The sequence below is a fragment of the Struthio camelus genome, chromosome 7, assembly GCF_040807025.1.
Source record: "Struthio camelus isolate bStrCam1 chromosome 7, bStrCam1.hap1, whole genome shotgun sequence".
In the NCBI taxonomy this organism is placed as follows: domain Eukaryota; kingdom Metazoa; phylum Chordata; class Aves; order Struthioniformes; family Struthionidae; genus Struthio; species Struthio camelus.
This window is the reverse complement of record NC_090948.1, coordinates 25,336,127-25,355,959: the sequence shown is the minus strand read 5'-3', so window position 1 is coordinate 25,355,959 and position 19,833 is coordinate 25,336,127. Positions and strand designations below refer to the sequence as shown.

The following is a 19,833-nucleotide window of genomic DNA, read 5'->3' as shown; positions in this document are numbered from 1 at the left end:
CAAGCCAATTCGAAAAACAGTCTCAAAAGGTAAATTATACTCTGTCATGAAGGTGGAAGCTAGAAGCATCAAGTTTACAAAATCCTTCCTAGTTTTTTTTCCTGCAACACCATATCATGACCTGGTTAACTGTCAGCGTCAAAATTTTCAAAACAAGCCAGCCACATGCAGGAAAGCTTCAGTTCTCAGCAAAGAAAAGCTGCAAAAACAGCAGCTTTTGGTGTACAAATCTACCACAACGAAGGCCAAGCAACAGCTCTTCACAGCAGTTAATAACTGCTTCAGGTGGCAAGGTCCCTTAGCATTTCACTGCCCTGAGGAACTGGAGAATAGGACAAAGATCCCAGCCACCCTTCTCCAAAAAAGCTTCCAGAGCAAAATGATATGCTGAAAGTTAGTTTGCAATTGCGACAAAACATTTTATAGGCTGGAGTTCTGATGATCACGACATTAAGCTGAGAAGAGGAAAAAATTATATATATACACATGTTATATAATGTTTTATACAAAATCAGATTAACAGAAAAATACAACCTTTCCTATTGCAAGGGAGATGGGCTGGGCTGACCTCAAATACCAGCTGAGTCCACCCAGAGAGCCTAAGGAATGCTGTCTTTCTACAGCATTAACTTAAGAGAAACAAAGACAGTGCTCTGCTCAGTGAAAACAGTTTTGTTCAAAGAAAGTCTGAAATCGAGCAGAAACTCAACTAAGATTAGAGGTTCCCATCCCCCTCCTTAATCTTCTGAACAAGCAGGGGAACTCTTCATAACTGTGGCAAGGAATCATGCAATGCTTCTTCAGTTGCTATAATAAGTCAGTGGTTTGGCACGTACTGGCCTTTCCTCTACCCAACTCTTTTTATTACTCCTAATTCAGGCAAACTAAATAAAAAGTGACCTTTTGCTATTACTCTGCTAGAGGCTGAGAAAAACTTCGTTTAATTGCTTGGATATTCAGCACAACTATTACATTGTGAAAGTTGCAGAGATGAGTGGGACTTGCGAAAGGGATGTTTTGGTGTTGCCCAATCAACAGTAACTAGTTTACCAACTTGTTCTCTCACCTAAAACCTCACAAGTGCTGGGGCAATTTAAGAAAGTCTTTTTATTCCCACTTGAGAATAAGTTTTCTTTTGAGTATTGGAAATTAAGAAAAATATTGGGGTTTGTGAATTTTGTAATCAAATTAGCTTTTACAGACTTATCTGGTTGAAGGATACTTACACACATGTATACACAGTAGGAGGCTGAAGTGGGAAGCACCTTTGAGATCAATCTTGAGCAAAGTCTTCAGAAAAAGAAGTAAGGTTTTATTTAGGTTTTAAAAGCAAATAGATACACCAGAAAGAACAACAGTAGAAAGTAACCTGCCCAGCAGCTTTCAGCTGGATGCTGAAGCAGCACTATTAATAGTGATAACATTTCGCAATAGATATTCAGTATATCATCCAGTTCCATATTAAAAACTTCCCGAGTAAGTTTAGATGATCCCACAGATGTGGGTCAGCAACTGATAAGGTTCCCATAGAGTTTAAACAGGAAGGCTGAATGCTTCATTCCATTATATAGTAAGTTTCATTTTGAGATTAAAAGGTTAAACATTTATTGCCTGTGTACAGACTTAAGTATTTTACTCATAAATGAGAAGCCCATTCAGTCAGAGCCTACACAAACTTGTGATCAGCAGGAACCAACCCCTCCCCAAAGTTCTATAACTTACAAGGTATTTGGCTTTCAAGGGTACTGACTAGCCACTTAGTTGAAGCCCGTTTCTGCTCCTTCCCAGAAATGATTTATGTAGGCAAACAAAACAAGGCCTGCATAAAGGAAGTTGCATAAAGGAACCCGTCTGAATGTGATCCTGGGAAATATGCTCTAGAGGACCCTGCTTGAGCAGGGAGGTTGGACTGGATGATCTCCAGAGGTCCCTTCCAACCTAAACCATTCTGTGATTCTGTATTAATGCTCCTCCCCCTCAAAAAGGGTTGCAATACACAGCCTCTTCCAAACACGGGAAAGTTTGGAGACAGCACAGGAAGCACCTCAGCTGGAATAACTGACATCCCAGGTGACTGCTCATAACTCCTCTGCTCAACAGAAGGAGCCTTCAGACTCTTCTGCAGCTGAAGACCTCGTGCCCAGGAAATAGCTCGTAGGACTAGAATAGGGCAGGAAAGTTTATATGGATTTTCCAGGTCAGCCTTTAATAAGCTTCCCACTTTAATTCACCTGCTCCCTACATTAAAGGGCAACTGCTTGATGAGAATTAAAAAGAAAACATAAGATATATCCAAAAAGGAGCAGTAATTGCTGCTTATCATCACAGAATGACTTAATTAAGGTGACAACCATGACTTATTCAGTACAGCCCAGAGTATTCCTCATCAATTTGGGGGTGGAGGGGAGACAATCACCATCTCCCAGTATTGTTATTCTGGCACTTCTTTGACCATGCCTAAGCAAGAAATTCATTTTCATTGCTGTTTTCCTATGCACCATTCAACATTTAAGGAGGAATAGGCTCATCTCTATAGTCCATGCAGAATCGGCTATTAAAGCAGTTCAATACCATTATACATTACTATTCCTGCAGATAGAACATAAACATGGAAGAGAACACATAGTACGGTACTGCCATCAGCGTGTCCATTAGGAAAGCTTGCTTTTTGTCTCTTCATTATCTTATTGAAAATTCGTTGCTGGATAAACATCATCCAAGAATACCAAGTACTTGTAAATATCCTTATGAAGTGCAAATGGTGTACTTGCAATCCTCACAGGACAAAGCTTTCCAGTCTTCGCCTACTGCCAAGCCCAACTGAGACTGCCTTGAACCAATCTATACCTTTTGAGTCCATTAAAGAATTTAGTCAGCTCAATTACTACACAATTTACTGTCTCTTATTTCTAGTGACTCAAAATTGACCTAATTCTAGAGGTTGTGGGGCAATGAGAACCAAACAGCTACAGCACACCAAGACATCTGAAATTGGCAAACACAAAAGTGTTAAAGCATAAAGCTTGTAAACTAGCCAAACCAATATTTTCTTTCTACAGATTTTCTGTTAGTCAGAATTTCATTTGTGCACAATATTTAACTGAGGACCAAGATTAAGCACAACACACTCAAGACAAAAACTTCTCAGACGATCACATAAGCAAAAGAGATGCTGGATTTTCCCTACCAAGTAAGGTAAGCTCTAAATAATATTTTTCATTTGTAGATATAGACCAAGGAGCCAAGGAGAAGAGAGATTCTGTTGAACTTCATACTTAGAAACCAGGAAGAACTCGTTGGAAATGTAAAGGTCAGGAGTAGCTTTGGCTGCAGTGACCATGAGATGGCGGAGTTCATGATCCTAACAGGAGGGAACAAGATAAAGTAACCAACCCCTGGCCTTCAGGGGAACAGGCTTTGGCCTCTTCAAGGATCCTGGAGGAGGAGGAGGATTCAGGAGAGCTAGCTGATTTTTCAGACATCACCTCCTCCAAGCTCAAGGGTGATTCTTTCTGTTGAGCAGGAAGTCAAACAAAGGCAGCAAGAGGCCTGCATGGATGAACAAGTAGCTCCTGACAGAATTCTTGACATAAAAAGGAAGCATACAAGAGACTGTGGAACAGGGTGGCCAGAGAGGTTGTGCAGTCTCCATCCTCGGAAACATCAAAACCCAACTGGACAGCCCCAGGCAACCAGCTCTAAATGACCATGCTTCAAGCAGGAGGGTAGGACTAGACAGTCTCCAGGAGTGCCTTCCAACCTCAGCTATTCTGCGTATGTATCTAGCAATGGAAAATACAATGCAATTTTATGACAGAAGCTATCTTTACATGGATCCTGAAGCCAACAGTAACAAGGCACACATTTTCTATAGGTAATGGTTTGTTTCTGTCTCCCAGAAGCCTGGCATAAATCAGTTTCAGTTTCCTACCCTACACGTTGAAGTCAGAGTACTTGGAAATATATATTCTCTCAGTGAGAGCACAAGGACTTTCACCGTCATCATTTAAGAGCCAACAGGAGCTGACACTTTCAGTAACCACAGTAAGCTTTAGGGAGTCCTCTCCCCTCCCCCACACCCCTTCCTCTTTAATCAGCCAGTACTGTTTATCCATTGATCATTACTCATAATACAAATAAATTATTCTGAGGCATCACAGGAAATTGTTATTTCCTTCAAAATAAGAGATATTCTTCCAGAGTGAGTTGTTCAATATATTTTCACATAAATTTTTGGTTGTAGTCTCAGGACAGAGGCAGACAGTACAAGTTATACCTTGGTACATTTTGTTAATTAGGGAAAGCCAAAAGGAAGGGCTTGCCTTCTGTGCTGACTCTCTGTCCCACCTCTTTATAGGCTTACAAATGCGGTGGGGTCTGAACCTATTAGCACTGGACCTACTTCCATGTATGTTACACATGCAGAGATTTTTTCCCAGTTGAATTGTGCTGCTAGAATGCTAGGCTCATGTTTTACAGAGATACTTGCTGGTGAAATATTTGTAAGTGTAAAAAAAAAAAATCCAGCTTTCATTTTATCATTTCAACTCTCCATGCAGCAAATCATCTTGTATGCACTAAGTGTCTTTTGAAGTGCAGAAACTTGCAAGGCACCTCTGGCACATTTCCATGGATCAACACAAATTGTTACTCTAGACTACAATTACAGGACATTCTAGATGTCAATTCCCTCCTCCCTGATGTAATATAAAATTAAGGAAAAAATTATACAATGAAACATTACAATTTATTTAGTGCATATATGTATAACAGTTATGAAGATACTTTACTGTCTAAATTAGTATTACACTACTCATAAGAATTCCTGCTGCTGTGTTTAAACTATAAATGCCAGATGGGTTATCATTTTGCTAGAATTAAGAACCATGGCAGCAGAAGCAACCTCTGTATCAAAATAAATTGTTTCTCAGCATTTGACTGAGCAAATGATGAGAAAGGATTTCTGTGTCACTAGAAAAAGTGACATTACATGACAGTATTCTCAGACTCTTAAGGTTTAGTTTGCCAATCCGACTTTGCTTTCAGAGTAAGAAAGGGCAGCAGGAGAAAAGGGATACTGCTAAACAGTAGAAACTTTGTCTACATATTTGAGGTGAAAAATAAAGCCAACAAGATCTAGTAAATACAGCGTAGTAAGAAACACAAGTTTAGGAACAATACATACAAGCTGTACAAAAGAGCAGTAGCAATAAAAAGCTAGTCTTAGCTCTGTGAAACCATAAACCACTAGCAAAACTAAGCAATACACTAGGCAGTGTCAAATCAAAGCTGACTATGACTGATCTATTCTTTCATTTGAAAAAATAATTGGCAAAAACAATTAGTTGGCTCTTAAGAATTCTAGCAGATCTGGAACTCAAAAAACACCCCAGCATTTGCAACTAGTTAACATCTTCAGGCATCGTTTCCAGCGACTAGTGTTAACACCACAGGTTTGCTAACACATCTTTAAAATCATCACTTGCCCTCCCCCGTCCTCTCAAAGGCTTATTTCATCAGTTCAAATTTCAGCCATATTGGAAAGAGGAAGGCACGTGTCAAAGCTTTGGAAACTACACATTTCCAAGGATAAAGCATACTGAGCCACACTGTTTGGCTCACTGCTTCATTAAACTCTAAAGTAATTCTGTCTCTACAGTTTGATACCACTACCAGTGTATCAGAGTATCAGTATCCTCTTGTTTCAAAGCACACTGAAAGCTACTTGACACTCTAAACTATCATTACAAGTAGTCAGAGGGGGAAAAAAAACACACATGCCCAACCTTAGTAAGATTTAATAACTCCTCTCTTACTCGAGTAGTTTCCTTATGCAGTAGGAAACAAACGTTAAGTTTTCCAGAGTAGGATTGGTATACACCATCTTGTCAGCATATGGAACTTTTAAGTCCAACCAGTTACTTTAAGGTTATCCATTCCAAAATGATATTCTCAGTTTTTATGTCCAAAAGCAAGCTGCATATAATTACTAATGGAGGCATTTACCATCTCCATGAACATTTAAAGGAACAGAGAACAAAAGACTCTTTTACAGCCCACAGAAGAGACTGGTATAAATTAAGTCTCCAAACAGAACAACAGAACAACGAGATTATTCCATTCAAATCAGAAACTGATTTATCACTTATTTAAAGCTCATTCCCAACAGATAAAAGCAAGAAACAAGTCTCTGATGTGCTTTTGTTATTACAGAAAGAAAGCAACTTTGGTTTGATTAATCATTAAGCACTGCCTGTCATCCCCCCACCCCATGCACACACCCTAACTGGTTTTATCCACTTTCTCAGAGCAGATGGCCACTGTTCCCACCATACGTATAAATACCATTACGGTCATTAGGAAATTGTTGGTATACCAAAGTAGAATGTTCTGTTTCAAAGAGAAAGGAAGTTTTTAAAACAGATGAATTAAAACCCAAAACACAGTAACTTGCAAAGAAGCAGGGAAAAAAATCTCTTTTCTAATACTAATCACATATTTCTACTACATATAAGGCATAGAAACCTATAATGAAAAGATACCTTCAGTTCATTGGGGCTCTGAGTATCTAATTCACTTGTCATTTAGCAGTAAGTTTTGGAATGCAGCAGAACTCAGATCAGCTGCTATAGCAATCCATTTCTTTCAGCTTGAAGATATTCCAGTGCAACAAACCATGAGGGCAGGGTACAGATTTATGCATCTGCATGACAAGTTACAAATCTTATGGTAAAAAAAAAATCCCAAAAGTTTCTGTAGCCTCCTGAAAGCAGTCTTTTGTGCTATGCAGAAGATTCTGTACAGAAAAAGTTCAATTAATTTCTTCTCCTTTCCCATCCTCCCCAAGATAATCTTCAAAACATAAATATTACAAGATAGTTTAGTGAAATGATTGTTTCAGAGAAAAACTGTCTGCCACAGATCATACCTATCTCACGTACCTTAAGATACAGGCATGTCAGGTACGCCAGAAGGCAAGCTAGGGATGAGGAAGCAGTTTTACAATCTACTCTCCACAACGGTCAGATCATTTCTTGTAAGTGCTTAGCCACGTATTTGACCTTTTCTGGTGCCAGTGACAGTGGTTACAAAGCTGGTTTCATCTTCCACAAGTTGATCAACATGAGTGATTCCTGAGCTCACAGGCTGCAGTTATTGGCAGGCAATTCACAGCCCGCTCAGGGAAAAGCGCACAGCTCTCTGCAGTACACAGGGAGCACCCCTCTCCCAGGGAACTTCTCACATCCAACAGAGGCCCATGGATACACACCCAGGAGATGCTGATTGCTTCTGGTGATTGCACTTTCTTTGTGCATTAGGATGAGATGAGACAGCACAGCTGCTACAGCTACATTAAGTGTCACTCTCCTAAAGCTTCGTTACTTTATATGCTAAATATACTTTATGTCCTTTATAGCCTAAATGTTCATATAAGGTTTCATCTGTTTTGGGAGTAATCCTTGTGTCTTTGGTTATGCATAGATGAGGTGCTTCAGCTGGTGGTATTTTAAAGAGACCCACTCTCAACCTTAAGAAGTGGACAGAAACCTCTATGACATGAGTGACTGCCTGACCAGATACTACAGAGGTCAGTGGGTTCTTCTTGTCAAATGTAACCTCTAATTAAGCTTAATCTTGCTCTAGACAGTATTCATAAGTGTTAGACAAGCAGTTCCTTGCCCTGCAGGATTTACAGAATATATCTGAATAACCATGGCTACAAGATAGGATATTCATAATCCTCACTGATGATTAACTTGACATGCTAACTGTAGTTAGTGATTAACATGTAGAAAAATATCACAATAGTTTCATAAGCCTCTAAATCTCAACAGAGGAACAAAAGCATATCCTAACATCCATCAAGGATATGTTTCAGAAGCGTAATAGTTAACAACCTAATAGAGAGTAAAGTAATATTTCCCTATAAGAATTCACATAATAGAAATGGGATGCATACAAAGACTTAAGAAATACATAGATTTAAATGCAACTAGAAGAGATGCTGGCTTTTCAGAGCAGATCACTATTTTCAAAGATCTTAGACACTTATCCATGGTGAACACCTGACGAATTTTTCACCATGAGCATTTCAACTTAGCATCATTTTCCTCAGACAAATCAAGCTCAATCAAAGATTTAGGTCAGAAACACCAGGTAATGGTCAGGCATTTAGTCTCACAAAAGCAGCAGCTGAGATCTTTCAGAATGGTGATCTGGTCCAAGAAGCCAGCATCACCTTGAGTTACTGATCCTGCTCTGGCCTCTGCATCTTCCACGCTTACAGGATGTTCTTGTATATTTAAATTGTGGGCACTTAAAATCCTTTCACAGGTTCCCCTCTAATATCTTAGGTCCTACAGGCAGAACTGCTTCCCTATCCATCAAACCTGGCTGCTTCTTCTATGGAACTGTTGATGCTTGGTGGAACAGCAAAAGCTGTGCGACAACTCCAAAAGCAACCGAGAGAGAAGTGACAGTTAGCTAGGTCTATACTGCCAGAAAGCTGGAACCCGTAAGCTAGTAAGTGAAGAGAGTTTAAAAAAGGCAAAGCAGAATTTGATTTCTGTTTGGTAGCAACATAATATTACTCTGAATGTAAATTTTTATAAGTTCACAACAAGAAAGTAGAGATTTTTTTCTTCCATGAAGTGGTAGAGCTAAACCTATCAGATACACTATATTCATACAGTGTTTTTTGTGAAAGTTGACTGTAACAACGATGCAGAAGCCCCTCTTTTTAAAGAAAGATATTTGATTAAAAGATGAATGTCTTGTAAAAAAAGAACCACCATAAGATTCATTTTCTTCCAGTCAAGTTTAATCAGTTAGAATTTGGGATTTCATGTCACTGTCCACTAAAGTATATTGGGCAAGCTCCAAGTTATTACCCACCTATACAGATTTTTTTCCCAATAATTTCTTGCATTTTACTGTGTTAAATTTCCAGATACAGGCAATACCAAACCAAACTCCAATCATCCCATAAGAGGCATATACTCAGCTTCAAGTATAAGCCAATAAAACCATAGTACCTTATTCATCTTGTGATATTAATCTGAAGCTTCTCCCTCATTTTCTTGGCCCCAACCGAAGGGAAATTTTTGTGCAAGAAGCTTCTGTCATTTACCTCTACACACCAAAATTTCACATGGGCAACAGTTTGCATTTCATCTCTCAATTAACAAGTATTCCCTCAATAAATGACTTCAAAATGATTTGACTACTGTTCTACAAAAGCTATCCAATAACAGAATATTCAAAACATGGTAGAAACCAACTTATACACATTAGGAACTAATACAAGAGTGCAAAACACCACATCTTCAGTATTTATCATAGGGAAAGAGACTAGCACATGTAAATATATATTTACTTCATCTTAATTTCAACAACATCTGACTTTCTCATACCTAGGTTTACTTCACAATTATATTCTGACAAAGAAGCAGCCCTACAGGAGGTCTTGCTGCATGCGCAAGCCTTACATGTGAGGGGAGGAAAAAAAAGTCTGTAAAGGTAGCTTCAGGTAAACCTTAAAAGGAAGCACATCCCTTTACAAAGGAACGCATGTGCATGCGCACACAAACACGCACACAGAAATGCATGCTGAATTTTAAACTGAAGGACAAGGTCTCATATAGAGGCCTATAGTCAAGTTACCTAGGAGAAGGACTCTTAACTCATCCAATGGCAAAAGACATTAAGGCTTTTTCAGAAGATCCATCAACTTCTGCTCCTTATTGGTTCCAATGCATTGCACTTACTCCACCACAGGAAAGTCAAAGAAAAATTTTATTAAAATAAAGTTACTGCAAGTGGCTCCTTCCTTGACAGAGAGGCAGAAGCATAGGACATTTTCTCATTTCCTAGCCTGTTTCCCAATTTAGCATACCTCCTAGGCCTTCGACAGAACAGGCCTCAGCTCTTCAGCTACTGCTACCAGCAGTAGTTACTTACAGGTGCCGTAGTCCTACAAGTTACATGAATTATGTACTGCACCTTCAAAACTTTGGAGTCCTTACTCCATATTAGAGAGGCAGACATTCCTGCTGCTGTATGTGCCAAGTTACCACTGAAACTGAACTTTCATTGCACATCACTGCTGCTCAGTACTTACCATCATGTACGCTTAGCAGTCTCCATGCTACACTAGCAACCCAATCAGAGACCAAAGTGCTAATAGCCACCTGACCATCTCCATTATACTGGCAATTCCATCTTTGCTACACCAACTTGTAAAGTAGCTAGAAGGCTAGCAATCAGATATCCTGTCTACACAAATATTCCCGCTTCTGTGGAGCTGCAGTTTCTCAGATCATCTTTATGCTTAGAAATCATGCACTGAGAACAACTCATAGACAGAACTTTATTTCTGTATTTTTCCTAGTGTAGTCAAAGCTGTATTCTACCAAGAAAGGCAATCTTTCTTAAAAGTAGTACCTAAGATTACATACACTGCCTCTATTTACTCTTTGTGAATTAACACTGCAAAATACAATTCAGCAGTCTTTCCTTTTACCTAGCTAATGGGCTTTAAAAGAAAACCAGAGGCTTCCAAAATCCACAGCCCAAAATAAAAAAACAGTGGCATCAGCAAGTTGCAGGAAGAAACCCATTCTGTTTCTGCATTTCTCCAATAAATACCGTGTGATCAGATTAGGTTTCTTTTGAGAAGAAGGGAGGGAAAACCATCACACAATCCAGTGATACAAGCTAAGCTCAGAGATGCAAAGCTTTACTGTAATGTCTTCCTTTCAAGGAAAAGTATTTCATATGCTCAAGCTTCATACCCCTACAACCAATATTCTTATTACATCAGTTCACCGATGGAGACAGAGTGTTCCGCATTAAAACTCAGAGGTTCCAGCTAAAACCCAACAAGAAGCACAGGTATGCCAGGTAACATTCTGTACAATTCATGGAATCAGGGGATCAAAAGTTACAGCTACATTGTAATAGACTGCAGATCTCAAAGTGAGAAGATATTGCAGTAACAAGTACTGCAGGCCTAAATCAAATGAATATGTATTACTTAAAAGTCATCTTGACATTATTTTATACTCAAAAGCCTCATGGTTTCGCTTCTGAACTTCATTATATTCATGATAACTTGCATTTCAAAACCATGCCATGTATCTTGCATCATTAACACATCTGTCACTTAACAATGACACAATATTTTTATCTGTATGTAGTTAGGAAAGCTAGAAGAAAAGGAGAAACACTCTCCAACTCCATTTTTGGTTAAAATATGTTGGCAAAGGATATTGCTTGCCATGAACAACTTAAGAATTTTACAAGATTCATAGCAAGTAACATCTGATGTTAGAAAATGAATTTAGAGTGTCTGTAAATGAACCTAATAGACGTGCACAGCAAGTTTTCTACTTCCTTAAGGGTTACCTGGAGGAGTATGCAGTATTTCAATGCCTCCCATTTCAAGGCAGATACATTTCTGCATTGCAAGTTTGCTATTCTTTTGATGCAGTTAGTTACAACAGAATTAATACAACCAAAACATTCCAAACATGTTAGTCGTTCACACTTCTCAGATTGATATGCCCTTATTGCATATACTCATATCTCGAAAACTCACACTATCTATAGCTGCCTTGAAGAAGTCAAGGGATTCAAGTTGATTTTCAGTCAAGCAAAGAGTTACTCGCACTTGAGGCTATATAACACACAGACCTACAGCTCCAAACTTTGCCCAGAAACTAGAGGCCAGTCCCTTCTCAGCTCCTGCATTGTGAGTGCCAGCCTTCATCTTCACCGATACAAATCGGCGCTAAAAGCCTTCCCAGTTTCCACTTTTCTTTTTCCTCCTCTAAAGGATAGATAAGTATTCTACCTGTTACAGTGAATGCACTTACAAAAGGAGTTTCCAGGACAGCAAAACACATACGGGACATCAAAGACGAGACGTTTCAGGGAGCGCTCCGCACTGGACGGGGCGGGCGGCGCAAAGAGCGGTACCTACGGCCCCTCGCGGCGCTCGCAGCCGGCGCGGTACCTCAGGGGCAGAAGGAGGAGGCTGCCCCAGCTGCGCAGACCCGGGACGACCGGCTGCTTGGGCACCTCCTGCGCCCCAGCTCCGCTCCCCGCGCCCCTCCCCCGGCCCGGCATGGCCGCGAGCGGCTCTCGGACGGGGCCGCCGAGGCCCAGAGAGCCTCTAACTCGCCTTTCGCGGCGCTCCGTTTCCCGCTGCACCGGGCCGCCGCCCGACGACCCCGGCGCGTCCGTTACGGGGTGTCGGTTGGGCGACCAACGGCCAGCGCGGCGGGGCGGGGCCCCGCGCACCTGCGCGCGCCAGGCCGGCACGGGCGGAGGGGCCCCGCGCCCAAGTTGGTGGCGGTGAAGAAAGTTACTGCTGTGAGGGGAGAGGAGCGGAGCGGAGCGGCATGGCGCGGCGGAGGGCGCCGGAGCACTCACCCGCACCAGGTTGCTGACAGCGGCCTGCACAGCCGACACGGGGGCGGTGAGGTCCGGGATGGCCTTGCCGTCCACCTCACCCTCCTCGTGCATGATGACCAGGTGGGAGATCTGCTGGGCTACCGGCTCCAGGATACTCTCGATCGTGCGCGTGTGGAAGACGGGCATGGCGGCGGCGGGGCGGGGGCCGGGACCCGAAGTCCGCACAAACTCCTGGGGAACTCTGTCCCGGCGGGCTGGTGACCCACGGAGAAAGCCGCGGCCTTCGCCGAAGAAAGGGAGGGGAAAAGGAGAAGGAAAAAAACCCGCAAAGCCTCCCCCGCACCGCTGCCCCTTGGCGGATTACAGCGGCCCTGAGAAGCAGCTCCCCAGGCAGGCTAGTGAAGGCGGGACTCGAACTCGCTGCCCTGCCGCCTCCCTCCAGCAGCACCCACCCCGCACTAGCACCCCCCCGCAGCCAGGCGGCGGGTTTTCAACCACGACACCCTACCCCCTCCCACGGCTCCCCGCCCCCTCGGCCGCCCTCGCCCAATGGTCGCGCCGCGCCCGCCACTCCCAGTGGTGCAGCGCCGCGTCCATCAACATTCCAGAGCCTCCCCCCCGCCTCTCCCCCGCCTTTCCCACCCAACCCGCCTTCCCAACCAAGCTCGGTTGCGCGGGCGCTGGTTTCCCAGGGTTGGGATGACGTCAGACATTCTGGTGTCCATAAAAGGAGATGATTAAAGCCAGGGCACTGGGATAGTGGCCAGGAGGGAGGGGGTGGCGGGATTCCTGCGCCCCGGGCTGCCCCGCCCCCTCCCCCCCCAGCCTGGCGGGAGTGACGGTTTCATCCGTTAGGAGCGTTGCTAGTGCCCGGCCGGGCAGCGCCGCTGCTTTTGCCGTGGAGACCGTGTGGGTGTCCGTACCTATGCCTGGCTGGGGGAGGCAGTGGTGGTGGTGGTAGTTGGGGGGGGGGGGTGGCGCCCCTACCCCGCTCCCTGTGGCTGACCGCCGTTTCGGGAAGGTTCCCCCGGGGGAGCGCGCGGCTCGCGCCCGCAGCCGGCCCCCCTGCCCCCACACCGCAAGGCGCTCCGGCCCGGCCGCGGTCCGCCCAGCTGCGGTCCGCCGCCCTTCCGCCGCCGGCCCTGAGGGAACTTGGCTGGCGGCGGGGCGCGGTCCTCGGGGCCGGGGCGAGCGGCTCTCGGCTGGGACGCCCCGGCCTAGGGCCGGTGGCGGGGCCGCTTGCGTGGAGAGCTCGGGTAGGCAGCGGCTCGACCTGGCCCGCTAGAGAAACTAGGGGGCAAGCGACCCGTGGTTTACGGGTTTTGCCGTTATACACGTATCAGGCGATAATAGCAGCACAGGTATGGAAGCTCAGTTAAATATATTTAGAAGAGTCACGTTTTTGGGGGGAAGAAGTGTAAACAGTAGCCAGAGAGTAAAAGCAATCCTTTTTTTTCAGTAATGCTGATTCTGGAGCGTGGCTGTCTGCGACTCTGCTGTTAGGAATGAAGTGCCACAGACCTGGTGTCCAGTAGCTAGGGACGAATTCAATTAGCGTGGCGGCCCAAGCAGCTGCCTGCAGCGCGAGCAGCCTGCCACGAAAGGTCAGCTACACGCTCTCCCCCGGCACGTTAAAGTGCTGTTATTTATGAGCCTGCTGTCTTGAGGCCTCCGAATACCATTCCGAGTCTTAACAAAACTCAGTCTGTGAGCTCATAGGTAGCGCTCCGTTGCTGGCTCTCTCCCTTGCTGTCAGGCTCTGCCTGTGCAATGTCTCTAGTGACACTGGGAGTACTCATGATAATAAAACAAAGCATGTGAGTAAGGGTTTACGGGATTGCAGTCTGTATTTCTTCCTTTCCTTGATAACGTGAGCACAGAATTAGATTTGGAAAAATATTACTAGCTTTTAGGTATTTTTGTCCTGGTGCTGCTATTTTAAGATATAAATCAGTGTTCCTGTCAGACTAGCTCTGCAAGAGATGAGATTTCTAAGTATTTCAGAACAAATAGGATGCCCTTTTTGTACAGACAGTGATACATATAGAAAGAGCAATTAAATCAGCAAGTGTACTGATGTGCATAAGGATTTGTCATTACAACTTGTAGCAGTTAAGCTGTTTTTGTTGGGGCTCCTGGGATGGGTTGTAGGCCCAAAGAGATAAGAAAAACAGATTTTTTGTTACGTGCATTTTGTGCACGCTTAGAAATGCTGGTAATACTTCTAGTTCTGGATTTCTTTTTTATATTTTTTATTTTTATTTTTATTTTTTCTTTCTTCTCTACAAAAGAATCGTGTTTACATGTGGGTATTTATTCAGTTTTCAGTGGAAGAGGTCAGACTACTAATTTCCATGCTGTACTGCCTAATTTTGTTCAGAAACAGGTGTATCTGTAGGCTCAATAACAGATAACCAAATTCTGTACTGACATTCAAGACGTACTTAAAATAATCAGCTTTTTAGTGATAATGAGTATATGAAGTTACATTATACACTGTAAGTGTACTGCATGCTATTAGCTATATCACATTTTACTTGCTATTTCTAGTATATGCATTCCCAGTAATGCCTCTTTAGCATATTATGGATCAGTAATAATGAGTACACATAAAAATCCTTATGGATAGTAATGTGCAGCAGCTGGAAATTACAGAAAGCAATTAGTCCATGTTATGAACTAATCATCTGCTAAATTCCATTTTGTGGAAGTATGCAAACCTAATAAACCACTTATTTAGTCTTTTGTGGAACTTGCGCATGAGCTAAGTTCTCTGATGAAAATAATTACTTTAAGTCTGGGATCTTGTATACTGAGTTGTAGCTGCAGGCCTCTACTTATTTTTTAAAGAACTGAAAATGTGTTGTTTGATCATTCTAAAAGGCTGTCATGGTGGTTCTAATAGGTACAGTCACTACAGGCAAAATAAAATATAAAGAACATATGGACATCTTTGGCAAGCTTCTGAAACTATTCACCTACAAGGCCAAAATTTGTATATTTGTGGGGGGGGGGGGGTCAGGCGGTATTACGAGCTTAGTTTCAGCATCTGGGTTATATTGGAGTGATTTTTGCAAATGCAAAAATTAACTTTTATTGTCTATACTACATGACTGTAGTACAGTAGTCTCGTCACTGAAATTCTCTGCTTGTTATTGCTCTTACTAACTGTAATTTTTGAAGCCGCATCCAGCAAAATCATGAAAGGAACAGCTATCAATACATGCAGCACTGCCTTTTTTTTCAGTACCACCTTTACGTTGTTTTCTCTTTTCTTTGCAGTATTCAAATCTGTCACATTGATGTCATATGAATAGCAACAACATTTTTTTAAAGCAAATTCTTTTGTCCTTTGCACCATTCTATATCTGTAATTGTGCATTAATTATGCTCCTACTGTGAGCTTGCTTCTCCAGTTTATGGTTTTACTAACTCTCCAGATCCTAACAGATGACTACAAGATAATGACAGATTTTGATCCCAATATTTTCTGTTTATTGAGCCCAAGGTGGAAATGTATGAATTACTTTATTTGTCCTATTTCCAATCTGGTATTGCACATGCAATGGTGAATTCCCACTGAGAAAAAAGAAATGGTGAACCTCTTTCCCTTCCCCCCCACTCAAAATTTTAGTATTATTAAGAAGCATTGTAGTGGTGCTGAGCATCCCAAATAAGATAAAGTGGTTAGACAAAAAGATTAGTTTATAAGACACTTTCCATATCTGTTGCTATTTCATGAGTAGAACTCGGGTGAGTTCACTTAAACCCAGTTCTCCAAAGAACTTTATGCCAGCAAACATTTGTGCTTACAGGAATCTCCACTGAATTCAAGGCCGAACTTTCTCTCTGTGCCAGACCATCAGTTAATAAATTCTTATAACATGAAATTCCCTGGATAAAAAAATGCTATAGGCACAGTCTTACTTGTATTCCCTTTTTTACAAAATTATGATGAGGCTACACAAGAAGATAAAAGACTGTATTTGGCTTGATCCAGGTTAGAGTAGAGGCACTGAATCTCTTCCCTCTGATTTTAATGAAAGTTGGGCCATAATGAAATAAGAAAATATGATTCCATGCTGCATCTACTGAGCATAAAGACCTCTAAATGTCCATGACATAAGTCAATTCTATGTTGACCAGATCTACATTTTTTAAATTTTGTTACTTTAACTGAGTAGTTTCTTTCTGACAATTTGGTTTTTGCTTTCCACACTTTCTGCAGGTCTGTAATAGAGCAGTGGTATTGTTGCTGGCTCCTTCTCACTACCTTCTCACATATGGCTACCTCCATATGTTAGTGCATCTTTTAATGAATTAAAGAAACCCATTCTTTACTTCCACTGAAATAAGTGAGATGTATGATACAAAAGTAATAGACTTCAGTAGAAAGGGGAGGATGCTGCATGCTAACAAACAATGTAGCTGCAATGCTGCATCTTCTGCAGTGTCTTTTGGCGGGTTCTGCCTCCCTGTTCATACTGCGTGCTGCCGTGGGGGTGCATAGCACTGCAATGGCAACTGGCAGGAGCAGTGGAACAGAACCATTTTCAGAGAGCTTGCTGAACTTGTGATTGTTTATAATTAGGAGGTGTTTTGCTCGCATGAATACTTCAATTAAGTCCGTGAGTCTGCCTAGCTGTAAGCACTAACCTACATTTTACAGTAGATGGTTTTGGTATTAGGTACCACAACACAGGAGGATTAGGTTTTCTAGATATTTAACTTGAGTGTACTGAATCACTTTTCTCTGGAAGGGCCTGATGTTGCTCCTTGACTGTAGCAGCTTCTAACTTTTCTGAATAACACCTAAATTAGCTGCCCAAAAAGTTTACTTAAATGCTGTGAAACATTTTTTTTTTTTTTTGAATCAACATCAGGAGGGTTGAAGTTTGGTAGTCAGTGGACATAGGACTATAAGGTCAACGCATTTTGCACTTCCCTCATATTAAGCCATTAACTTTGGTTAATATAAGGATTAAGCACTGGATGTTGGAAGGAATGTGCTTAAAAAAAAAAAAAGAGAGAGAGACTTTTTTCCCCCTTTTTGTGGTAGTGTCGACATTAAACACATTGCAAGTTAATCATGGGTTTGTTGTTGAATGGTATTACTTTACTGAGAGCTCTAGTATGTAGCCACTAGCACAGAAAGGATACATTTCACACCTGAGAACAGAACTGAACCTAACAACTAAGGGAAAAGAAAGAGCAGATTACTGAGGAGCTATGACAGTATATCTTCATCAGATTATTCTGTCAATGTGCCTTGCCATTATGACTTCTACCATGAGACCAGCTTAGGTTCTGTTCAGTCCTATGTCTTGGCTGATAGAATATCATTTTAGAAACTTGTATGCTAGAAATTGTGAGGAGACCAACACCTCGTGATTTTTCTGCGCTGACTAATCATTAGTCGCTATCTGAGCTAGATAGCAGCCTATCTGGGATACAAAACTTTCAAACGGAATTGTCAACTATCTCCTGATTACTAACCTTATTTCATTACACAACACTGCTCAGTGCCTAGCTGCCCTTCTGTAGGTTTGTTGTGTTGTTGAAGTGTAATGGGCTTAGGTTTGCAGAGAATGCTGCTACCAATGCAGTATCTTGTTCAAGAAGATTCTTGCTACAAGGTATACACAGCTATGTAACATCTACTGAGAAGCCAAGAGTACAAACTGAGTTTATTTTTTCATCTTTGAGTTATTCTGCCGATTGCTCTGAGTCCAAAAAGTTTTAGTAACCACACTGCATTCTTAAGTGGTTTATCTTGGAGCATTACAACAATTTTAGCTGTATATCCTACAATTTTAATTGTAATTCAAGCAGTGTTTTCAAGAACAGAAAACAGATGTGGAAAAGAAAAATAAACACTTTTATTCATATGCATATAAATGCTTTTTCTAGAGACCGGTGACTAGGAATGACAGTCAAAAAAAAAAAAAAGAATTTTCATACTTTTGAAAAATTCCAAATGAGTATATATTATCATGTACCTATGTATGTATAAAGCAGGTATGATAGCTTATATGTAGTTAAAATTACCGTCTGTTCACAGTAAATGAAAACAAAATACTTTTTGGCCCTGGTGGCAACATTACTCTGAACCTATGCTAGATTTTTAATAGGCAGTAGGTAATTTTCAGGAGCTTGATTACTTGACCAGATAGACCAGTATCACTGAAAGAAAAAGAATTAAAGACAACAAACTGTTCCTATATATCCCACTAATTATCAGCATTGACTGTAGCTGCGTTCTTTTAAATGAAGTTTTTAGGCAATGGCAGATGTATATGTGTGTTCTGAGTATGTGCGTTCTGGCTCAGAGTCCGTCAGTTAAATGCATTGTTTGTAGATAATCTAAAGACTTCTGTGAAGGGCCTTATTTGCAGTGTTTAGTCTAAACTAAAACATTCATGTTACCACTAATAATTTAGTACACGTGTACAGTCATGTCCATTTATGGACACGGGAACACTGAGTCAAATGCACTAAGATATTAAGTGTGTTTAAGTTAAGAATATTAAACCTCATGGGAACACTGTCATTCAGCTTAAAATGGCCTTTGCTGCACCTTGGTTCTTTTGCAAGAACTTTTTTTTTTGAAGCAGTCAAACTCTTGTGATCAAGTTCAGTTTACAAAGCTCTTGTGTCTATCAGTTGAGATGCGGTAACTGACTTCTTGTATGCTTCTTGTGCATTTTGCTTATGAAGTGGAAAAGCTGGCTTAAGTTCTTCTCACTAGCTCAGTTTAAGCTTCCCTGTTTCACTTTGCACTGAAATTGACAGATTTAAATCACCTCAGCTGACGTGTGCACAGTAGCTTCTGAAACTTTGATGTCCATTGCAAGAACACTTGATGCTTGATTAAGCATTTTTACATGTAGTTATATTTACTTCAATTTCAAGGACCCTTGTATCCAAATCAGCCTATGTGGCTGACCTATACAATACTTGGCTCTTTTTATGGCTGCGTGTTTATCAGCATCTGTTTCAGCTCAGCAAGCCCCCCCCCCCCCCCCCATTATGTGCTTGTATATATCAGCTCCTTTCCCAGGAGTTCCTCATGTTGGATTTGATCCATCAAAGTGTTAAAGTGTGTGTGTGTGTGTGTGTGTGTATATATATAAATATATATATATATATATGTAAGTGTAAAAGTAGACTGAAATTTTAAATGTTTTGCTGATTTGGAGTCTCCGGAGTTGTATATATCCCTTCTGCAGAATTAACAGGCTCAGGGTTTTCTGCAGTTTTGTGTACATTCCAGTTCACCACAAAGCTAGAGACTTTGGACTGGCCAAGATTTCTGGAAAAGCCACTGACAAAAATGAAATAATACTATAGTTAGTAATAACTCTTTGACTATGTACCTATAATAGTTTTTTACTGGATAATCTTGAAAAGGTTTAA

At 41.6% G+C, this 19,833-nt stretch overlaps 2 protein-coding genes across 5 annotated transcripts in view; one reads left to right on the top strand and one right to left on the bottom strand.

The window, feature by feature from the left end:
* The window catches only part of VCL (vinculin), a 69,486-nt gene extending 56,563 nt beyond the window's left edge, over window positions 1-12,923 (bottom strand). Inside the window, exon 1 of one of the 2 annotated variants that reach the window (XM_068950463.1) lies at window positions 12,436-12,923. In XM_068950463.1, the coding sequence (XP_068806564.1) occupies window positions 12,436-12,603 (168 nt within the window). In that variant the 5' untranslated portion in view covers window positions 12,604-12,923. Of the gene's footprint in view, window positions 1-11,876; window positions 12,285-12,435 lie in introns of those variants that run through there. The other variant, XM_068950464.1, reaches the window with a different exon arrangement.
* A 618-nt stretch (window positions 12,924-13,541) lies between these two features.
* The window catches only part of CAMK2G (calcium/calmodulin dependent protein kinase II gamma), a 278,435-nt gene continuing 272,143 nt past the window's right edge, over window positions 13,542-19,833 (top strand). Inside the window, exon 1 of one of the 3 annotated variants that reach the window (XM_068950443.1) lies at window positions 13,542-13,778. The gene's annotated coding sequence lies outside the window, so the exon portion shown is untranslated. The remainder of the gene's footprint in view (window positions 13,779-19,833) is intronic. The other 2 variants (XM_068950449.1, XM_068950422.1) reach the window with 2 other exon arrangements.